This window comes from Lygodium microphyllum, chromosome 1 (genome assembly GCF_053477565.2).
Source record: "Lygodium microphyllum isolate KBCC chromosome 1, Lygodium_microphyllum_v1.1.10, whole genome shotgun sequence".
Taxonomy (NCBI): Eukaryota; Viridiplantae; Streptophyta; class Polypodiopsida; order Schizaeales; family Lygodiaceae; genus Lygodium; species Lygodium microphyllum.
This window is the reverse complement of record NC_141135.1, coordinates 141,751,979-141,773,528: the sequence shown is the minus strand read 5'-3', so window position 1 is coordinate 141,773,528 and position 21,550 is coordinate 141,751,979. Positions and strand designations below refer to the sequence as shown.

At 38.6% G+C, this 21,550-nt stretch overlaps 1 protein-coding gene across 1 annotated transcript; it reads right to left on the bottom strand.

Moving 5' to 3' along the window:
* Window positions 1-2,882: 2,882 nt before the first annotated feature.
* On the bottom strand, window positions 2,883-3,263 carry LOC148041752 (GAG/POL/ENV polyprotein). The gene has a single exon (XM_087696618.1). It carries the CDS (start codon window positions 3,261-3,263, stop codon window positions 2,883-2,885), a length of 381 nt encoding a protein of 126 aa, XP_087552744.1.
* Window positions 3,264-21,550: the final 18,287 nt, after the last annotated feature.

Genomic DNA, 21,550 nt, shown 5'->3' with positions numbered 1-21,550 from the left:
TTTGACATGTCATTTGTAGAACGCATCCAAGGTTGTTTCAAAAAGCTCTAAAAATCAATTTCAATTGCAAAAGCACGAAATCAAAAGCTCACAAAAATAACACACCCTAGGTTGGGATTCCTAGCTTTTGACTTTTCTTGGCTCTTCCATGACCCTCCATAATGTGGGATTTTTAGCCTCCTCATCTAGCCACCACTTCTCTAGCCTCTTTGAGAGCTAGATGGCTTCTCCAACCACTTATGAAGGCACCACACAATTCACAAAAAAAGGGTAGAAGAATTCAAATTCAAATGGCCTACACCTATTCTCCCACTGCTCCCAATGGTTTGATTCCCATGCCCAATTGATAGGCATTTGTTCCTCAATTTGCACCATCTAGACATCGGGCACTTCTTGTGGTCTGACATTAAATTTCCTCCTCATGAGTTCAACCAACTCCCTGTGGGTGGCAAGATCTTGTTCTTCTTAGCCTTTTTCTTCTATTGATAGAGGTGGGGGCAAGCTGTGATCACCAGGTTGTCCCTCGATCTCATCAAGTTTCTCAAAATTGGGCTCTTCTTCCCTCAGTGGTTTTGCTTGGACCACTATGGTTGGCTACTCTCGGTGCTCTTGCTCTCCAATTCTAAGTTGCTCTAACTCTTCCCTTGAGAGCTATGCTCACATCAAAAGTTTCATTCATTGCATCAAGCTTGGTTCTAGGGGTGTGCTCTTGGAGCCCATACATTATGGCTCTTGTTGAGATCTCCAGCTTCCTCTTTAGCCCTTCCATGGAGTTCGCATCTCTAGCCTGAGTTACATGAAACACTATGTTTAGGAATGCGTGTTGTTGAACTTCTAGCCCTGCCTCTAGCACTTTGGCCCTTGCTTCTGCCATCATTCTCCTACTCTTTTCTATGGCAAGGTATTTGGCCAATTCTCTAACCCTTCCAAGATTCCTCCCTTCCTAGGCCTTGGTATTCTCCTCAATCTTTCCTTGACTCTGGCTCAGCTCTTGTGATAACATTGTCACCACTTCCTCTTGTTCCTTCCAGGTTGCCAATATCTTCTCCTTGTCTTGTTTGTGATGGTTCGACTCATCTTTCAGTCGTTCCTACTCTTGGAGGATCCCAAGGAGTTAGCTTTTCACCTCTAGTAACCTTTTATTTGACACCTCGTCTTTCTGTGCCCTAGCTTCTTGTAGTTCCTTCAGTAGCCGTTCTTTTTGTCATCCCTCCTTATGGAACTTTGCATGGGCCTATGTTTTCACCCCTTTCAACTCTTTGGTGAGCTCATCTCTGAGTTTCTTTAGTTGTTCAAGGTATTCTTCCATGTCCTTTTGCCCCTGTATGAGGCTTGAAAAGTTCATTTCCAACCCCATTTTTCCCTCTATATTCTCCACTTGGAGTTCCTTTGCACTCTCTTCTTCCTTCTCCACCTCCACTTCCTTCTTTGCTTCTAGTTCCTTCTTTAGATCATTCACTTGCCTCCGATAGATGGTTATCTACTTTATCTTCTCTAGCTAGTAGACAATGAAAGCATCCTTCACAATCTCTAACTTGGCCATACCATTCTTCCTATCTTTCTTTATATTTTCGAGTTGGCCTAGGAGCTCCTACACATATTCATCGTAGTCGGTTGTTGCTAGTATGGCTAATGGCATGGACATTGTCAATACTTTGACCTTGGACTTCTTTGGGTCTTTTCTGAATTCTATGTCCACAGTAGAAAGTCTCTTTATCCCTATCACTAGGGCTCCACCATTCGATGCTAGGCCAAGCTGCTTCACTGAGCTTAGCACCCATGCCACCACATTGATTTGGTCTACTCCCACTTTTGAGGTCTCCGTGGTGGTGGTTGGCATGACAATCAAGGCTGGTGGTGGTGGGTACCTGGGGGCCTTTCCTTTGCCTCACACCACAATAGGCCCTTGACCTCTTTCCTCTACTACAGTGCTAAATCCTAGTTCATCACTTAGGCTTCTCCTTGTCAACTCTTCGGGGCAGGGGGCTTGCTCTACTAACAATCTCAAGGCTAGGGCCATTTGCTCATCATCTTCTCTTTCAATCTTTCCTTATCCTCTATTTGCTTCCTTTTTCATTCCTCTTCCACCCGTCTGGACTCCTCTTTCACCTTTATAAGTTGCTCCTCTTCTTCTTTGTAAAGAAGGACTAATCTAACAATGGAAATGAACAGGAAATCAAAATACTCTAAGCTACAAATGACAAGAAATGAACTAAACTGAGATTCCAGCATGGCCATGCCATGGAACAACTTCCATTACCATAGCACAATGTAGACATGGGCTGTCATCCAAGTATAAGAATATGAAAGACAAGAAGGATGAAATTTTGATAATGCCAAAGAAGAATGCTACATTGGCACTTCTTGCCTTTTTATACTAAACCCTAAGTCCTCTTTTCTCTTGGATCAAGTATTTACAAAGTTTTCATTTTATAAGCTTCATCTTTCATGTTGATAATTTGCTTCATTACAAATCACCCCCTCCTAGAGATGTTTTGTCCTCAAAACCAAAGATAATGAAGTAGTAGGAAAGTAGATAATGAAGCAAATTATGTCGATGAATATCCATAAGCATGTGGGAGCACTTTGTGTGAAGAAACATCATAATGAACCTAAAACAGTGAATTGACTGCTTGTTGTCCAAACAAGGCTGCATTAGTAGAATTGCCATAACTTTTGACTGGAGTATCCAAATTCAGTGTTTGAAGTATTGAAATGAAATGCACATCCTGAGGCATCATTCCATACCATCAAAATCACTTTTTGATGTCGTAAAGGCAATTTAATCAATAACAATATTTTAAAATAGCAAGCTGTCCATGCACAAACTATGATCATTTATCTTGCAAAAGCCATGGAAAAGCATCCAAATAAGAAGAGGGTTACCAAGTGGACTCTTCCATAGGTAGCCCCTTCCATTTGATCAAAAATTCAGTGAGAGTTCGGTTCCTAAGAACCTTTTCACGCTTCCCAATAATCTTCTCAGGTTCATAGACAATCAGTCCATCTTCATCAAGTGATGGAAGCTCTTCAATAACTTGTACATCGTGCCCGATATACTTCTTCAATTGTGATACATGAAAAACATCATGTATGCGAGTAGTTGAGGGTAATTGGAGCTTATATGCAAGCTCTCCAATCTTTTCCAACACCAAATATGAGCCATAAAATCTCTGAGCTAACTTGTTATTTCCACCCTTAAGGGATGCATAATGAGTCTTGGGCACCTTCAAGAAGACCCAATCTCCAACATCAAACTCCATGTGTCTCCACCTATCATCAACATAGGACTTCATGACATCTTGTGCCTTTCGTATGTTTTCTTTACATTGCTTCATAAGCATCTCCATTATTTCTAACTCATCCTTCGCTTGCGGATTCATATCTTCATGAAACATGGCTGAAGGAATTTGAACCTTGTATCCATAAAGTGCTTCAAAAGGAGCCATCCCAATGCTCATATGATATGTGTTGTTGTAGCAAAATTCAGCAAGATGCAACCAATTATCCCAAGATGATTGCGTGTCATGACAAAAGTGTCTTAAGTACACTTCCACCCATCGATTAACCCTCTCGATTTGACCATCAATTTGAGGGTGATAAGCCGTACTAGGGGTAAGAGTAGTGCCCATGGAAGTAAACAAACCCTTCCAAAAAATTTCCATGAATCTATTGTCTCTATTCAACACTATCCTCAAAGGCATACCATGTAACTTGAACACTCCTTCCATGAATTTGTTAGCTACTTGCTTTGCTGAAAATTGTGTCTTGGTTGGAATAAAACGGGTTGATTTGGTAAGTCTATCCACCACAACAAAAATGCTATTCCAACCATGCTTTGTGGTAGGGAGTCCCGTAATGAAGTCCATTGAAATGTCCGTCCATTTTCCTTGTGGGATAGGCAAGGGCTGAAGGAGACCAACCGGTAATAAAGATGAATCTTTATTTTGTTGACAATCCAAACAATGAGAGACATACTCCTTCACATCCCTCCATAGGCCTTTCCAATAAAAAAGCCTAAAGTTGCTTTGAGAGATCAAGTAGATCTTCTCCTTGTACCATAAAAGTCCATTATGCCATTTGAAGTTTGGAAATTTTTCATTTACCCCTTGCAAAAATTTTTGCATTATTGTGGCAGCATGCTCCTCCATCATATATTCCTCTTGTATGTCATTTATTCTATCTTTATATATAGTGGAGATGGTAGATACATTACATGCCCACATCCTAGAGAGTGTGTCCGCCACTATATTGTCTTTTCCAGTCGTGTATGCTATCTCAAAATCATATGATTGAAGAGTTGCCAACCACCTTCTTTGCTTAGGAGACAAGTTAGGCTGTGAGAGGAAGTACTTCAACACCCTATGGTCACTTTTCACTTTAAGTGACTTCCATAGAGGTAATGATGCCATTTTTTTTACTGCATGTAGTATATCTAGCATCTCTTGTTCAAATACATGTATTTGTCTCTCTTTTTCATCAAATTTTCTACTTTCATATGCAATATGCCATGTTCTTGGGCTAAAACAGCCCCCAATCCTCTCCCACTAGCATCCGCATAGATCACAAAGACCTTAGAAAAGTCATGACAAACCAATATGGGTGTTGAAATGAGGAGTCGCTTCAACTCATTGAAGATTTTGTCAGCTAGTTCATCCCAAAAGAAAGCTTCTTTCTTTAACTGGTCAGTTAATGGTGCAGCCACATGAGCATAATTCTTGATAAATCTTCGGTAGAAAGAAGATAAACCAAGAAAACCCCTCAAGGAAGTGGTATTTATTGGAGTAGGCCAATCTTTTGCACATTGGACCTTTTTCGGGTTAACCTTGATGCGATTTTCTCCAACAATATGTCCCAAGTATTCTACTTCTTTGGCCATGAATGTATATTTGGTTGCATTAGCAAACAACATGTGACTCCTCAATATGTTAAAAATTTCTCTAACATGATGTAAATGCTCTTCTTTGTCCTTGCTATATATCAATATGTCATCAAAGAACACCAAAACTATCTTGAACAAAAGTGGCTGAAGTATCTTGTTCATTAAAGCTTGGAATGTGACTAGAGCATTTGAAAGACCAAAGGGCATAACCATGAAATGATACAATCCCCTCTCGGTCCTAAATGTAGTCTTATATTCATCCCCTTCTTTCATGCCTATTTGATGGTATCCCGATCGCAAATTGATCTTTGAAAAGACCTTGGCATCCTTCAATTTATCCAAAAGATCATCAATCCTTGGTATTGGATACCTATTTTTGATAGAGACCTTATTCAAATCCTAATAATCTATGCACATGCAGAATGAACCATCCTTCTTCTTGAGTAGAAGAACGGGAGAAGCAAAGGGAGATTAACTTGGTTGTATATTACCCATTTCAAGTAGCTCCTTTACTTGGTGCTCAACTTCTTCTCTTTCCACCTTTGAAAGGCGATATGGAGATTTATTGATAGGCTTAGTATTTGGAAGCAATTCAATGGGGTGATCCACTTCATGCTTTGGAGGAAGAGAGGTAGGTGGCTAAAATAAATCATCATACTCTTCCAACAATTTGCAAAGACAAGGATCCATATCTTTTGACCCTCATCAATATTTGACAAGAGAAGGGTAAACATACATGCCTTTGCATTGATTTCTCTCTTAGTCTTCTTGGTGATGATCACCTTTAGCTTCTTCTTGTCAATCCCTTGAAGAGTAACTTGCTGTCTATGCCATTGAAATTCCATTTGTAGCCTATTCAAATCCATGGTAAACCTACCAATACTTTTCATCCAATTGCAACCAAGTATGATATCAATGGGACCCATCTCCAAGGCAATAATATTCATCGTAGTGATACAAGATGATGACAAAGTGATGGAAACATTAGGACAAATCTAATTACTGCTCTCATAAGCTCCATTTACCACTCGAATTCTTAGTGATGAAGGCATTTCTTGTGTATACAACTTCATCCCATCAAGAGACCCCGTGTATTAACAAAGCTATGTGTGCTCCCGGTATCAATAAGAACATGAGCAATTCTTCCATTAATATAGCCTTTAAGACGTAATGTATTGTCCCCTTTGGAACCATTCCAAGCATCATGGGAGATAGAACAAAGCTTCAGTGAATCCAAATTTGTCAAAGCATCATCCATGAAGTAACCACCTGGGTCAAATAGAAAACTATCCATAGGGTCATAGAATTATTCATGGAAATCCTCATCATAGTCATGCATCTCCTCAAGAGTGGGTAAGTAATCAAGTTGAGCTAGATTGCCTTCATTTGCCTCAGCATCCAATTCCTCTTCAAAGTTCATGCTCACTTTGACATTCTCAACTTTGCATTTTGTCTTGTGATAGGGAGACCATTTCTCCTCACATTTGAAGCATAGACTTTTCGCATACATGTCCTTTAGCTTGTCATTAGACACATGCTTTCCTTGCATAGGAGCCGAGTTTTTGCCACTAGTTTCAGTCCTCTTTCCATCTGATCTGTTTTCAGCACTAAATCTAAAATTACTGCCTTGTTTTGGTCCATAAATGATAGGAAATGTAGGGATCTTGCTGTAGGTATTTGTTGGCTTCTCTCCTTTGCTGAAATTCAGTCTTTATCTACCCATAATTAGCAGATATTCTAGTGGACTAGTTTGGTTGAAAATATTGCCCTGTTCATTGTTGAAAACTCTTGTATTTTTTACCATATCTTTCAACCAATTGTATGGCAACTTGTAAAGAGGATGGTTTCATAGCTCCTACTTCTAAAGATAAAGAAGATTCAAGCCCAAATATATACTTATTGAGATTGGCAATGTCGAATACTCCATCCACATACATGGAGAGGTTAAGGAATTAGTTAGAATAATCTCTAACCGATAATCCCCTTTGCTCAAGAGCATACCACTTCTTCTCCAACTTCTCTTTTTCAATAGAAGACACTAAGACTTCGATCATTGCCCTCTTTAATGCATCCCATGTTAAGAATTCATTACTGTAATAAAGCATAAAGTCACCTTAGTCTAGAGTAGGCTAGGGTTAAATATAAAAGGTGGAGATATAACTTGTGAGGGATATTTTTGCCATTTCAAGCAATACATGCTTTGAGGTTCCTTCCTCCCACCAATTAAGAGGGTGCATGCTCTTAACCACCAAGATATGGGGTGCATACCATGTCCCACCTTGACATGAGGTGAGTATTCATGTTGCAGCTTACATCTATGATTCTCATCCTTCCATGGCAATACTATTTCATGCCTAGCTACCTTAGCTATGGTTTCCTTACAAACATGGTGTATTTCTTGTATTTCTTTGCAAGCATGGTATAATTCATAAATTTCTAGTTATTTGACTTACTGTAAGAACTAGTATATTACATTGGTATCAGATCATGGATTTTGATCCATGGGAAGAGTCATTTTCTTGGAGAATTTAGTCCTCACAAGGACAGGAAACAGGTAACTGGAGTACCAAGATTTGGTCATATGGTTTGGTACAATTCAAATCGTGACTAGTGGAAGTGTTCTTCAGCAAGTTAGGACTAAGTTGGTGGAATTTGAAGGAGTCTGAAGGAAAAATGGTGGACTCAAGGCCATTTTAGCATGTCATGGTTCATTTGGAAGTCATTTTGGAGTCTTCTTGGACAAAAGGATAACCTATAGTGACTAAATGAGGTAAAAGAAGAGTTACTTTTGAGAAGCAAACTTTCTCTCTCCTCTTCTCAAGCTTTTCTTCAAGAATCCATGGCTTCTACTGCTTCAATCTTCTTCCAATGGTCATTACTCACTGATGAGACACCAAGACTTGATTCTTTATGCCACAAGCTTCATGTAGAGCAGTCTATTGCTTAGCTTAAGCAATCTTGATCATCCAGGACAAGAGGAGCAGTTTGCACAAATTGCGTTGATTTTCAGCATCTTTTACTCCACAAAAAATTCAGCCATTAAGCTTGTCTATGGCTATTGCATACTTCAACAAGGATTAATTACTCAAACATTTCAACAAGTATTCAATTCTATTTCCACTCTCTTGATCATTCTTGACCTTCCAAATCCTGGCTATGAAAGATTCGTGACAGCAGTGAGTCTTCTTTGGAATTTCTTCAATAGATCAGAGGGCTTTTGTTCTAACAAGCATCCTTGAGCTTCTTGAGCACTCATTGAACCGACATTGAAGATTTCTTGCAAGATTATAGTACTTCTACTCTTGAAATGAGTCAAAACAGGGCAGCCACTTGAATTTTCAACATTTTTATCTTTGAAGCATGTTTTCATGGGTCTTTTGGTTCTTGATGCATCGTAAAGCTTCTATGCACGGGATTATATCAAGAATTCATGGTCTTGTATCAATATTGCAAGAATAGGGCTTCTTCTTGGCATTGCAAGTGTATACGTAACATATGCAAGCTTATGTGCTACAATGGAAGAGTTATCCATCAAGGATTGAAGTCTTCTACCTTTTTGATGCTTATTATTGATTCCCTTTCAAATCTCTAGCCACATTTAGGCTATAAGGATCACTTCTATCAAGCTTTTGGATATTGGAGCTTTCTTGAAGAGAAATTGGAGTCTATGAGCTACATATTCCTCATGGGTATTGTAATTTGAGAATTTTCTTGGCTACATCAAGTGGGAGTTCAAGAATTTCAAGTCTCATATGGGTATTGGAGTTTCCATAATCATCTACTTCAACAATGCAAGAGGTATCTCTTATTTTTGCTCTTAATCCCTTTATAATCCAATTTTTTAAGCCATCCATTTGTTGAAAAGGGATAATTAAGAGTAATCCCATTTGAGAATTACCATTTGATTGCATATAAACCCAACTTACGACTAAATGATGTCATGATGAATTCTTTTCATTACCCAATAAAAAATAGTAGCCAATTGTTGCTAATTCCTTCCATTTGTTGGAAAATTTGTGCTAATCCTAACCCTGAATTGTTTGATGTGATTGAATGCAATATGGCTAAAAATAAGAATCAATCAGTAAGTGGAATAGAATTGTAAAGCAGTGAGTCACTATTGTAGGTATTCCTTACCCATATTCATTTCAATTCAGTCCTATTCCATTTTGTTCTTGCATATCATGAAATGGCAAGATTTTGATTCAACCATGCACATCATACTTTGATCGATAGAATATAACCTTTGCTATATATATTCCGACCGAGGAAAAGGTCGAAGCCAGACAAGATAGCAAGACAAAAGAGAGGTAACCCTCCCTTGCTATATAAGACTCCGTAGGGGTACACAACCTGGCCCGGCAGGAACTTTGCACACCTTTCGGAGTTTCAAAGCCCATTTAGGTGCCCATCGTCCTATTGTTTTATCCCTCACCATAGGTGGACCAAGGAAGACCACTTGGGAAAGAGTGGATGAAGATTTGAAGACTAGGGGTACCGAACAAGGCAGTTTGTGACATCCTTGGGCAGATATACAAGTCTTTCAAACAAGTACATATCATTTTCAGGTGTTTACTAGATACTTACAGGTGCCTTACATCCCATCACAATTTTATTAATTTCTTTGGAGGTCTACAAGTAATACAAGTTTCATTTCAGGGTGAAATAGGGCTTCTACAGGGTGTTAACAGGATGCAGGAATTCACTGGACAAGTACACAATTTCTATTATAAAAAATTATGTCATGATCTAATTTTGGATCTTGATAGCTTGATTTGAAGCGGGGATGTTAAGCTTTCATTTGAATTAAAAATTTTAGTAATTGGACATTGGGATTAAACGTTATGGCCAATTTATTGACAAGAGGTCTAATGGATTGCACATAGACAGAGGCTGATAGGGGTGCACTGTTTGAGTTCATTTTACCCATATACCCTATTGCAAGCTGAGATCTTGCTAAATCTAGAGTATCCCTAATATATAATCTTTGTTTGGATCAATAAACCATTGGCATAGGCTCAATACTGAGCAAGTTATTGATAGTTTTCTTCCCCACAGTTTTGACAGCACTGATCCTTAATGGCCAAACACAAGAGAAAATATCAAGTCATGGAGACCATTCAAGAAGATATCAGAGAATACATCAAAAATAAAAACAACACTAATGAAGTCCTCAATCATTACCAACAAGATGATGATGTAAGCATTGGTAATGCCCATAGTGCACGATTAGGTAGTGATGGAAATCCCTTGTCTCACGAACCTTTTGAAGAGCACATGCTTTCAAGAAAGATGCGAATGTTGAACATTGAGATGCATGATCAATATGAGAAAATTTCCAAAACTTTGGAAAAGACTAAGAATACATCCAACAAAGTGGATGAAGGACTTCAGCAGCTGGTCAAGTTCATGAAGAGTGGATTTGAGGATGTAGTAGCAACTATCAAGGATTTGAAGACTCGACCCACATCTTCTACACCAAATGAACCCACTATTCATATTGAAAATTCTTCAATCCAACCCTTCAATATGAAAGGAAAGGGGATTGATCAGCCTATTATGTCAACCTTTGAGAAAGGAGACCATCTACATTGAGGAGTACACATTACTAGCCACCAATATCATCAAAGCACCATGCTCGTCCTCAATTCAATCCAAGACGTGAGGCTATTTATGAAGAAGAGGAGAACATAACAGAAGAAGAGAATGAGGAGCTTCATGGATGTGACCCCTGCTACAAATATTTTCCCTCTCAATCCACCATCAAGCAAAAAGAATCAGACTTTCATGATAAGAGTGGAAGATTTGATGAAGGAAGGTCATTTCATGATTTCACCAACAAAGATAAGTCATTTTATGGTCAGCCCACTAATGGACAGCATCATTCTTTTGGATTGGGACAACCGAATCATGGTGATAATAATCCTAGACCAAACTCTTTTGCAAGAGATTCAATGAATAGAGATTTTTTTAGGCAATCGTCTTTTGGGCAGCACTCCAACAATTTCCAGCCAACCTATAATGAAAGGGAGTACCAAAAAAAGATTACCATTTCCAACTTCAAGGGGGGTGATGCATCTCCAATGGAGTGGGAAGAAGGGGTAAACAAATTAGAGATGCACTTCACACTTTTCCTTGGCCATGATGAAGTCGAGATCTATTTTGCAACACGCCATCTTGAAGGCTACGCACATACATGGTGGAGATATATGCAAAGAGTTGGTCACAATTTTGCTTCTTGGGAGGATTTTAAGAAGGCAATGTTGGAAGTGTTTGTCTCTCCAATGGAAAAAGAAAGATTGCAAAGAAGATGGTATGGTCTTCAATAGCGAGGCATTTCCATTCATTATTACTCTAACATGTTCCTTAATCTTTCTATGTGCATTGAAGGAATTGATGATTTAGCCAAGTTAAACAAATATATCTTTGGTCTAGATTCAGCCCTCTCTTCGGAAGTAGGTGCAATGCAGCCCAAGACAATTCATGAAGCCATTTTATATGTTGAAATGTATGGGCATAAATATAGAAGATATTCGATGGGAGTTCAGCCAAAAAGTGTGGGGTATTTGTTACCTAATCAACCTTCAAGGGTTGGAGCGCATTTTAGCTAGCAAAGGGATGTTTATAGGCAAGAAGGCAATGGAACTAGTACCTACAGCAGTAATTACAGAAGTTCCTACATATCCAATCTATGGATCAAAACCAAGTGGAGAAAATAGTTATAGACCAATGGTTGAAGAAAAACAAAGCTTTGCAAGGGCTCAAAATGCACAAAAGGGATCTCATAACAGCACTTACAGCAAAGTTCTTTCAAATGAACAAATTAGAGACATGAAGGCAAAAGGGTTATGTTTCAAGTGTGGAGAACATAGACACAAGACCATAGGCTAAAATGAAAATCCAAAAATAGCAAGCTTAAATTTGTCATCATGGATGAGTCAGATGAGGATGAAAGTAAAGAGGGAAATGTATTTCAAGCGGAAGCAAACCCTATGGTTGAAGAAATGCATGACGAAGATGAAGGAAATAATGATGAATTTTACAATATTGTGGACAGATTCCTTTTGATCCGGGTGGTTCTTTATGTGCAATTTCTCATGATGCATGGATAAGTTGTAAAGGAGAAAATACCCTTAGACTTGAGGGGCTGATCAATGGTAGAAAAGTTCACCTTTTGATTGATACGGGCAGCACCCATAGCTTCATTAATACAAATCTTTGCATGGGTTGAGATTAATTCCTCAACAAATGCAAGTGTTGTTGAAGATTCAAGTTGCTAATGGAGCTTATGAATCAAGTAATGAAGTATGTCTACACACTCTTACTACTCTATCTCCTTCATGCATTATGGAAGTGGACTTGATCACTTTGAAATGGGTCCCATAGATATTGTCATTGGCTACAATTGGTTGAAAACCATTGGAAATTTTTCTTTGGACTTGCAAAACATGCTAATGGAATTCCAATGGAATGGACAGCCTATAATATTGAAGGACATTTGTCAAAAACAAATGAAACTCCTCTCTATGAAGAAGATGCGTAAAGAAATCAATGCAAGGTCATGCATATTCACTCTTTTGCTTGCAAAAGTGGATGAAGAGCAGTCATCAAATAAGCCATCATCTTCTTCAAAGCAAAAGGATCCAAGAATGAAAGTGCTATTGGAGGAATACAAAGATTTATTTCAGCAACCATCATCTTTGCCTCCAAAGAGAGAGGTAGACCACCCTATTGACTTGCTGCCCAAACCAAAACCAATCAACAAACCTCCCTATCTCTTGTCAAAGTTTGAAAGGGAAGAAGTGGAAAGACAAGTTAAAGAGTTGTTGCAAATGGGTTTAATTCAACCAAGTCAATCTATGTTTGCCTCTCTTGTTCTCTTGGTTAAGAATAAAGATGGATCTTTTTGCATGTGCATTGATTGTAGGGAGCTTAACAAGTCCACTGTGAAGAATAGATACCCGATTCCTCTCATTGATGACCTCTTGGATGAGCTCAAAGATACAAAGGTTTTCACCAAGATTTCGGGCTATCATCAAATTCGAATGAAGGAAGTGGATGAGTATAAAACAGCCTTTAAGACTGAAAGAGGGTTATACCACTTCTCGATCATGCCATTTGGACTTTCAAATGCGCCTATTACTTTTCAAGCACTCATGAATAAGATATTGCAGCCTTTCTTGTTCAAAACAATCCTTGTATTCTTTGATGATATCCTCATTTATAGCAAATCCAAGGATGAGCATTTAATGCATGTGCAAGAGGTCTTTGACACATTACAAAGACACATGCTCTTTGCCAAAATTTCAAAGTGTTCTTTCATGGAAGATGAAGTGGAATACTTGGGTCACATTGTGGGAGAGCAAGGCATTCATGTGGATCCTAACAAGGTGAAATGTGTCAAAGAGTGGCCTACTCCTAAGAATTCTACTTCCTTGAGAGGTTTCCTTGGATCATCTTCATTCTATAGGAGGTTTATCAAAAATTATGCTCATGAAGCAGGTCCTTTGACCGATAGGTTGAAGAAAGAGGCTTTCTTTTGGGACTCCATAGCCAACAAGAGCTTCAATGAGCTGAAACCTCTATTAGTTTTAGCACCTATTCTTGTATGCCCGGATTTCTCTAAGGAATTCATTATATGTGTGGATGCTAGTGAAAGACAAGTTCAGGCTATTTTGTATCAAGACCATGGAGTTATAGCATATGAAAGTTGCAAGCTTGATGACAAGGAACGTCAACTACATGTCTATGAACAAGAGATGTTGGCAATTTTGCATGCGATCAAAACCTTAGCAGCATTTGGGCCTTTTACCACCAAATAAGCTTATGAGGATTAGATTAGTCCTAACATGCCTAAGAAATTATAGCTAGGGCTCGACCCTAGCCCCTTGATTCCTCCTAACCTCCTATAGTCTCCCTTTGGAGAGATCTCTCACTTTTGATGTCAATCCTAGTATCCAGAGAAAATAGTCAACTCCTTGGTGAAGAGCTTGATGGCTAACCCTAGGGGAGGTCTAGCATGCATCTCCAAAATGGGCATGTGTTGATATTTCATAACTTAGAATACACAATCAATTAAACAAACCTTTCTCTAATACATCAAGCAAATGTTGCAATACAACTTATGCATAAGAATCCATCTAGGTGTTGTACCTTCTAACATGCAGTTCCATTCAATCGATCAATTTGTCATGAACTTAATCCATGTTTCTTGAGAAAATTTAATCTTGACAATGCTATGGCATCTATAGTTTAGCCTAGGATCTTCTTGGAGCTTCCATCATTTCTAAGTCCAAGTTCATATCTCAATGATGCCTTAGGTCATCCTCAACCTTAGCCCCTACTTCTTTCTAGTTACAAGAATCTATCACAACATTTTGTTCTTGGGTCATGGGAAACCTTTCTTTGTGAGGGGATCTTGAAAGGGAGATCCTCTAAGAGATTTTAAGTTCCTCTCTAACTATTTCATCTTAAGCATCACAATGAGGGTAATACCTTACTAGCCAAGGAGATAATAATTCTTGACTAAGATATCAATACTTTACTAGTCAATCCTTTTGAAGAATAAGACCTCATTGAGTATGTATTTTCAATGTTATTTTGACCTTCTCAGGCCTACGTTCCCTTCAAGCTTGAAATGATGACATTTTACATAATGTCCATCTTATTCACTTCCTTTTATCAAAGACTGAGTATTAAACCTAGTGTTATTTTCACTATAGCTTTAACAATGGATTTCTTATACTCAATTGTTTCGTTGTCACAAGTAAAGACAGTCTAACAAATTTAAATAGCATATTGTGTGTGGGCTTAGTCCCATCGTAGGAGGGGATGCTCCTTATGGAAATTCCCTTCTAGGAAACTATTTTATCGTCCATCCACTTAAGTCTTGAGGTATCCATAAGGATCCTCAAAACATAAACAATTATCTTATGGTATTTATTTATTGATCAATACTCTTCAACTACTATTGTATCAAGAATGCAATTTCTAAATACAAGATGGACATTTAGGCTTGAGTCGGTGTGATGGGAACCTCATTCGTTCATGCAATCTCTTGGTTGGCTCTAATGCTCCTTTCCTTGGGGGCCATTACAGACATACAAAACTCTTCTAACACATTCCAACTCAACTTGTTCCTTCTTTGGTCCTTGTAGAGCCTTCTAAAACTCGTACACCCTTGAAATAGAGCTTGGCAAGATAAAAAGGACAAGTCAAAAAGGGAGTTTATGGAGTTTGACAATATAGATGGGATATCTTGGCTTGGAAAGGAGAGAAATTCTTAGAGAGATCTTAGTGGAATGATAAGGGAGTAATGTGATACTTCTAGATATTGAAAATTGAAGGCTTGTTGTATCCTTGGGTAGGTTGGGAATGTAGAATAAAATGAATGGGGACGTGATAGTGATGAAGAGTAGATAGTGAATTCAAATAGAGAGATGATAGATTGAGGGTAGGTAAATGGAGTGAGGGAAGATTGATAAGGATGGTGGAGAGATGAGTAGGGAATGTGCTGATGTAGCCCTTCAAGATCATGGATATCAATGAGCTCATTGCCTTGGCTCTCCTATTTAGCTCCTATACTTTCCCTCTACCTAAGTCCTCTCTCCCTTAAAGAAATCAAGATATTCTCATCTTGAGAAAAACTAGGGGTGATGTTTATATAAGGTTTCTTCATTAATCCAAGTAGCATCCTCTTTGGGATAGCCCATTGGATGAGGTGCTCTCTAAGGGTTCCATTCCTTAGTATCTTTTTTTAAAGATTAATTATTTTCTCAAGTTGAAGCTCAAGGACTCCTTGGCTTGGCATTACAACTTGATCATCAAGAATATGCTTAGGATTGAGTACATACAAGTTCAATAAATTAACATGGAAATTTTGTGGTTTCTTAAATTCTCAAGAATTTGTATTTTATATGCATTTGTTCCTAGGCACTTGAGGATCTTGTAAGGTCCACAATAATATGTTGTACTTAGCTTCTTGAATTCCCCCAAGGATAGTGAGCTCTTCTTTGGGACGACATGGAGAAACACAATGTCCCTTTCCTTGAAGATCCATTCTTGTCTTCCAAGATTGGCATAATCCTTTTAGTAGTCCTTAATTGCTCAAATATAATGTCTAATGGCTCTAACCTACTCATCCAACTCTTTTAACATTTACTTGGAGGCTTCCACCTTTCAAGTGGGGTCAAAGAAGTTGCGTGAAGTGAGGCAATCTTACCCATACAAAGCCCAAAGTGGAATCATTTTGATACTTTGGTGATAAGAAGCATTGTAGGAAAATTCTACTAAGGGTAGATATTGCATCCATTGCTTACATTCCCTATAATAACATGATGTTAATATATCCTCTATGACTTGAATGAATCACTTTGTCTAACTATCAATTTGTGGGTGATAAGATGTACAAAAACATAGTTTATTCCAATAGCCCCAAATAAGCTCTTCTGAAACTGAGAAGTGAATAGAGAATCTCAATCCCTAATTATTCTTTTTTGCAAACCATGAAGTCTAAATATCCCCTTGACAAACAACCTTGCAATATTTGAAGCTTTATAGTTTGTCTTGATGGGAAGAAGATGGGAAGAAGATGGGAAATCTTTGTTAGCATATCTACAATTATGATAATAGAGTTGTATTATCCTTGGATTAAGGGTAACCCTACCATGAAGTCCATGCTAATGAATTCCCACTTAATTTGAGAAATGTCAAATGGTTGAAGCTTGCATGGAATCTTGAAACGCTCTGCTTTCACCCTTTGGTAGTTTAGGCATTTAATGGCATGCCTAAGTATTCACCTCTTAGCTTCTCCCAATGATAGTTCTTCCTAATTGCATTATGTATCTTAGCATAGCTAGGGTATCTTGAGAATGGGGAGTCATGGGCTTCCCAATGTATCTTCTTTTTCACTTCTTGACTACTAGGGATGCATACTCTTCTCTTGAAGTACAGAAGATCCTCCTTGATAAAGAAGTCTCAATATTTTAGCCACTACTTAGGATCTTGATCTTTAAGTTGAGAATGTTTTTTTAATAGATGGTATTTTGGGTCCTTCATTGCTTCTTTTGTTGTCTTCTAGATGATGAGGTTACTTGGCATGGTCACTATAGAAGCTAGTAATTTGGCTCTTGAAGGTTTCTCCAAGATGAGAGCATTGAGGAATGCTTTGTGGCTTAGTGCATCCACAACTACATTCTCCTTACTAGATTTGTATTTGAACTCTAATTCATATTCTTGTAAGACCTCAATCCACCTTCATTGACTTATATTTAGCTCTAGCTAAGTAAATATCCATTTGAGCAAGTAGTATCTCCATAACTTGAGAGCATGAATCACAGCTAATAGTTCTAAACCATGAGTAGCATGATTCCTCTCATATATCTTTAGCTTCATTGAGGATTAGGTCATTGGGTGTCCCTCTTGCATAAGGGCACAATCTAATGCAAGGGATATTGCATCTATTATGACCTCAAATTCCAAGTTTAGACCCAAGAAGCTTTAGAATGAGACATGGAGTCTCTCAAAGCTAGATTGGTCAATTAGGATTCACAGAATGTAAGTTTATTTCTTTAGCAAGTTGATGACGGGCACAAAAATCAAAGCATAATCTTTGATAAAGACTTGATATCAAAGCTTCATACTTCCTTAATCAATTTCCAAGGTGGCCATATCTAAACATCCTTGACCTTGGCCATGTCTCCTATGATTGCCTTCTCAGATACTATGAATCCAAGGTACTCTACCAACTTGAAGAATGTGCACTTGCTCTTCTTAGCATAGAGCTTGTGCATCCTTAGTGTTTCCAACACAATTCAGAGCTATTCTTCATGTTCTTCTTCTTCTTTAGCATAGCTTAGGATATCATTAAAGAAAACAAGAATAATCAATCCAAAGGACATTACAATAAATTCATAGTTCCTGTACCTTGCATTGAAGGCAATCTTCAAAGTCTCTTCTTCTTTGATCATGATTTGATCATAACCCAACCTTAGATCAATCTTAGAGAATATCTATGCCCTTTGAAGATAGAATCTATCAAGAAGCTCATCAATCCTAGGAATTGGGTATTTCTTCTCCATTGTCACTTCGTTTAGCCTATGGTAATTGGGCAAAGGGTTCCATCTTTCTTCTTTTAGACCAAGACCAGTACTCCCCACAACAATGTCATTGATCCGATAATTTCTTGAGCTATTATTTTGACTTAATATCTTACGGATTGATATTTGATAAGGCCTCTTTACTACCAAACTTTCTCCTAGTATAGCTTTAATCTCATCTCCTCCCTTGGATAGAAGTTCAATTAGTTCTTGAGGGAAGACATCTATGTGTGACTCTCTATCTTGAGTGATTGTTCTTATTGAGCTTAATCATCACATTGATCTTAGCCTTCTTCCTTTGCAACTATTTGTTGCTACCCTTGGATTCTTTTGATGAACGTGCAAGCTCCTTTATTTGGAGAAACTTGCCCATAAAAAACTTTTGCTTCTTGGTTTAGATTGGATACCTTGATAAATGGGATTTTCATGCATTAAGACATCCTAAAGATCCAATATAAAAAGTCTCTTTCACTGAAATATTTGCCTCTAGAGTTAGTACATTATGATGTATGTTAGATGCTAGGGTTATCTCTAGGAGGAAAGAAATACTTTGTCACATTTCCCGATCATGCTACTTGGAAGTATGGGTTTACCCTATTCGTAGCAAGGACGAAGTACTTGACAAGTTTCAGAAATTCCTAGCATTGGTTGAGAACTTGACTGATAAGACACTTGGGTTTCTTTGCTCTGACAACGGTGGGGAGCATGTGTCCAAATCCTTTCAGGCATTTTGTGACAGCAAGCTGATAAAGAGGGAGCTCACTAACCTTCATAATCCACCCCAAAATGGAGTTGCAAAGTGCATGAATCGGGCCATATAGGATAAGGTCCGTACGATGCTGTCTCATGTTGCATTACCCCATGGCTTTTGGGCAGAGGTTGTTATGACAGCTGTTCATCTTATTAAGAGGTCACCGAACAGGTCTTTGGGGGGGAGAGTCCCTCAGGAAGAGTGGTCGGCCAAGCCACCTTCTTATGCTCATTTGCGAGTGTTTGGGTACGAGCCTTTTGTGCACATGCGGAAAGAAGAATGCAGCAAACTGGAACCAAATTCTCGTAAATGCATATTCCTAGGATACAGTGACGAGGGTGAGATGGGGTATAGACTTTGGGATCCCAAGAAAAAAAATATAGTATGCAATAATGACGTCATCTTTCGTGAAGATCGCATGCATAAGTAGCCTGAGAAGACTGAGGAAGTCAAGAGGATTGTTTTCAGGGAGGATGTACCTTTTAGATAGCCATTTGTGACCAGTGGACAACAACATATACATGCTGTAAATACTCCTTAAAATGCAAGAAATGGTGCTAGAAATGACCAACAAGGTATTGCCCATGATACACCACAGTTTTAGCCTGAAAACATGCAGTTAGGACAGCTTGAACTATCAAGACAGCATGCTAGAATTTCAGGACAGTAACCTGTACATGCAGAATTGCAAGCTCATATTTCCGGACAGCAACCTATACATGTAGAATTACAGGCCCATATTTCAGGAAAGCAACCTATAAATGCAAATTTGCAGGCCCAACAGCCAGCAAATGCAGAACCTTTGCTGCATATGTCAACCTAACCATCAAGGAAGCCAAATAGGTTTATTCCTGGTGCACATTATGATGCAAATTATATCATGTTGATGGATTGTGGTGAGCCATCATGCTTCAAGGAAGCAATGACTAGAACGGACATCAAGAAGTGGTTCAAGGCCATGTGGTAAAAAATGGAATCACTTGATAAGAATGGTACTTGGGACTTGGTGCAGCTGCCTAAAGGGCAAAAAAATCTTCCATGCAAGTGGGTTTACAAGATGAAGGTCACTTTTGATTCTTCACCAAAGTACAAAGCATGGTTAGTTGCAAAGGGGTATAAGCAAGAACATGGAATTGATTTTGGCAAGACCTTCTCTCCCGTAGCCAAGATGACTACTCTAAGAACCATTTTAGGCTTGGTTGCAGCTGACGATATGGAGCTCATACAGATGGATGTAAATACTGGATTCTTATATGGTGATCTGCATGAGGACATATATATGCAGCAGCAGCCTGAAGGTTTTGTTGCTAAAGGCAAAGAGACGATGGTCTATAAACTGAAATAAAGTTTGTATGGGTTGAAACATGCACCAAGGGAATGGTATCATAAGTTTGATACTTTCATGTAGTCTCGAGGCTTTCAAATAAGTCAAGTTGATCATTGCTTGTACACCAAGAAGGTAGTAGATGGCAGTTTGATTATCTTAGTTTTGTATGTTGATGACATGTTGATTGCTGGCAGGGATACTCATGCCTTGGATTCATTGAAGCAAAGTCTTCATGGCAGCTTTGACATGAAGGATCTTGGTGATGCCAATCACATTCTTGGGATGCGAATACTCAGAGATAGATTGAAGGGGTTACTCTATCTACCTCAAGAGGAGTTTGCATCCAAGATTTTGCAGCATTTCAATATGGAGGGGGGAAAGCAATCAAAGTTTCGTTGCCTCCATATGTGAAACTCAGTGCAAAGAACAACCCTACATCTAATGATGAAAAGGCTGGCTGACATGGCCAAGATTATGTATGCTTTAGTTGTTGGCAGTTTGATGTATGCTATGGGTGATACACGTCCAAATTACCTTTGTAGTGGGAATGGTTAGCAGGTACATGACAAACCTTAGCAAGAAGCATTGGGAAGAAATGAAAGGTATTATGAGATACCTCAAGGGCACAAAGGATTTGTGCATCTTCTTTGGTAAGCAGAAGACATCTGTCATTGGCTTTACGAACTGCAAGAAGTCTACTACAGGGTATGTGTTTAACTTCACAGGGGGATCTGTCTCTTGGATATCTAGGTCCAGAAGTGTGTTGCATTGTCTACTATGGAGGCAGATTATGTGGCTGCCACTAAGGCAGGCAAAGAAGCATTATGGATATCACGTTTGGTTTGTTGAGCTTCACACATATAGGTGAAGTACCACTTCATCAAAGAGGTACTTGACAATAAGAGCATTGAGATGGTCAAGGTGCACACTGATGATAGCCCTATGGACCTTCTCATGAAAGGTCTTTCAGTAGAGAGGTTTGCCATTGCTGGCAGATGATGGGTATTGGATAGGTATAGTCTCTTCAGCTTTGTACATACTTAGACTTAGCTGATTCTTTTCCTCTACCTTTGGGCACATTTCCTTTAAGGCAAAGTTTGTTGGGATAAAGGGCACTGCCGATGTCCGCCTGCAAGGGCGAGGTTGTACATAGTACATATACCTATCTAAAATCATTATTGAGGTACACTCTTCAGTACCACAAATCGTGTGTCTCTATCTCTTCTCTCTCTCAACTTGCATCTACACAAAAGTTCCATTACAACTATCTCAACAAAACCTCTCAACTTACTTAGACCACCCTATTGTAGGGTAAATCAATAATCCACCCTATCGCTTCCATTGAGACAAAGTTTGCTTGATGGTCTAATTACCCATCACATTTACTTTTGACATATCTATAGAACTTCTTAATAAGGCTTGTTAGTACACAATTCATTCACATAATTTTCACATAGATACATATACAAATGGAAAGGCAATCTTTGAGAAAG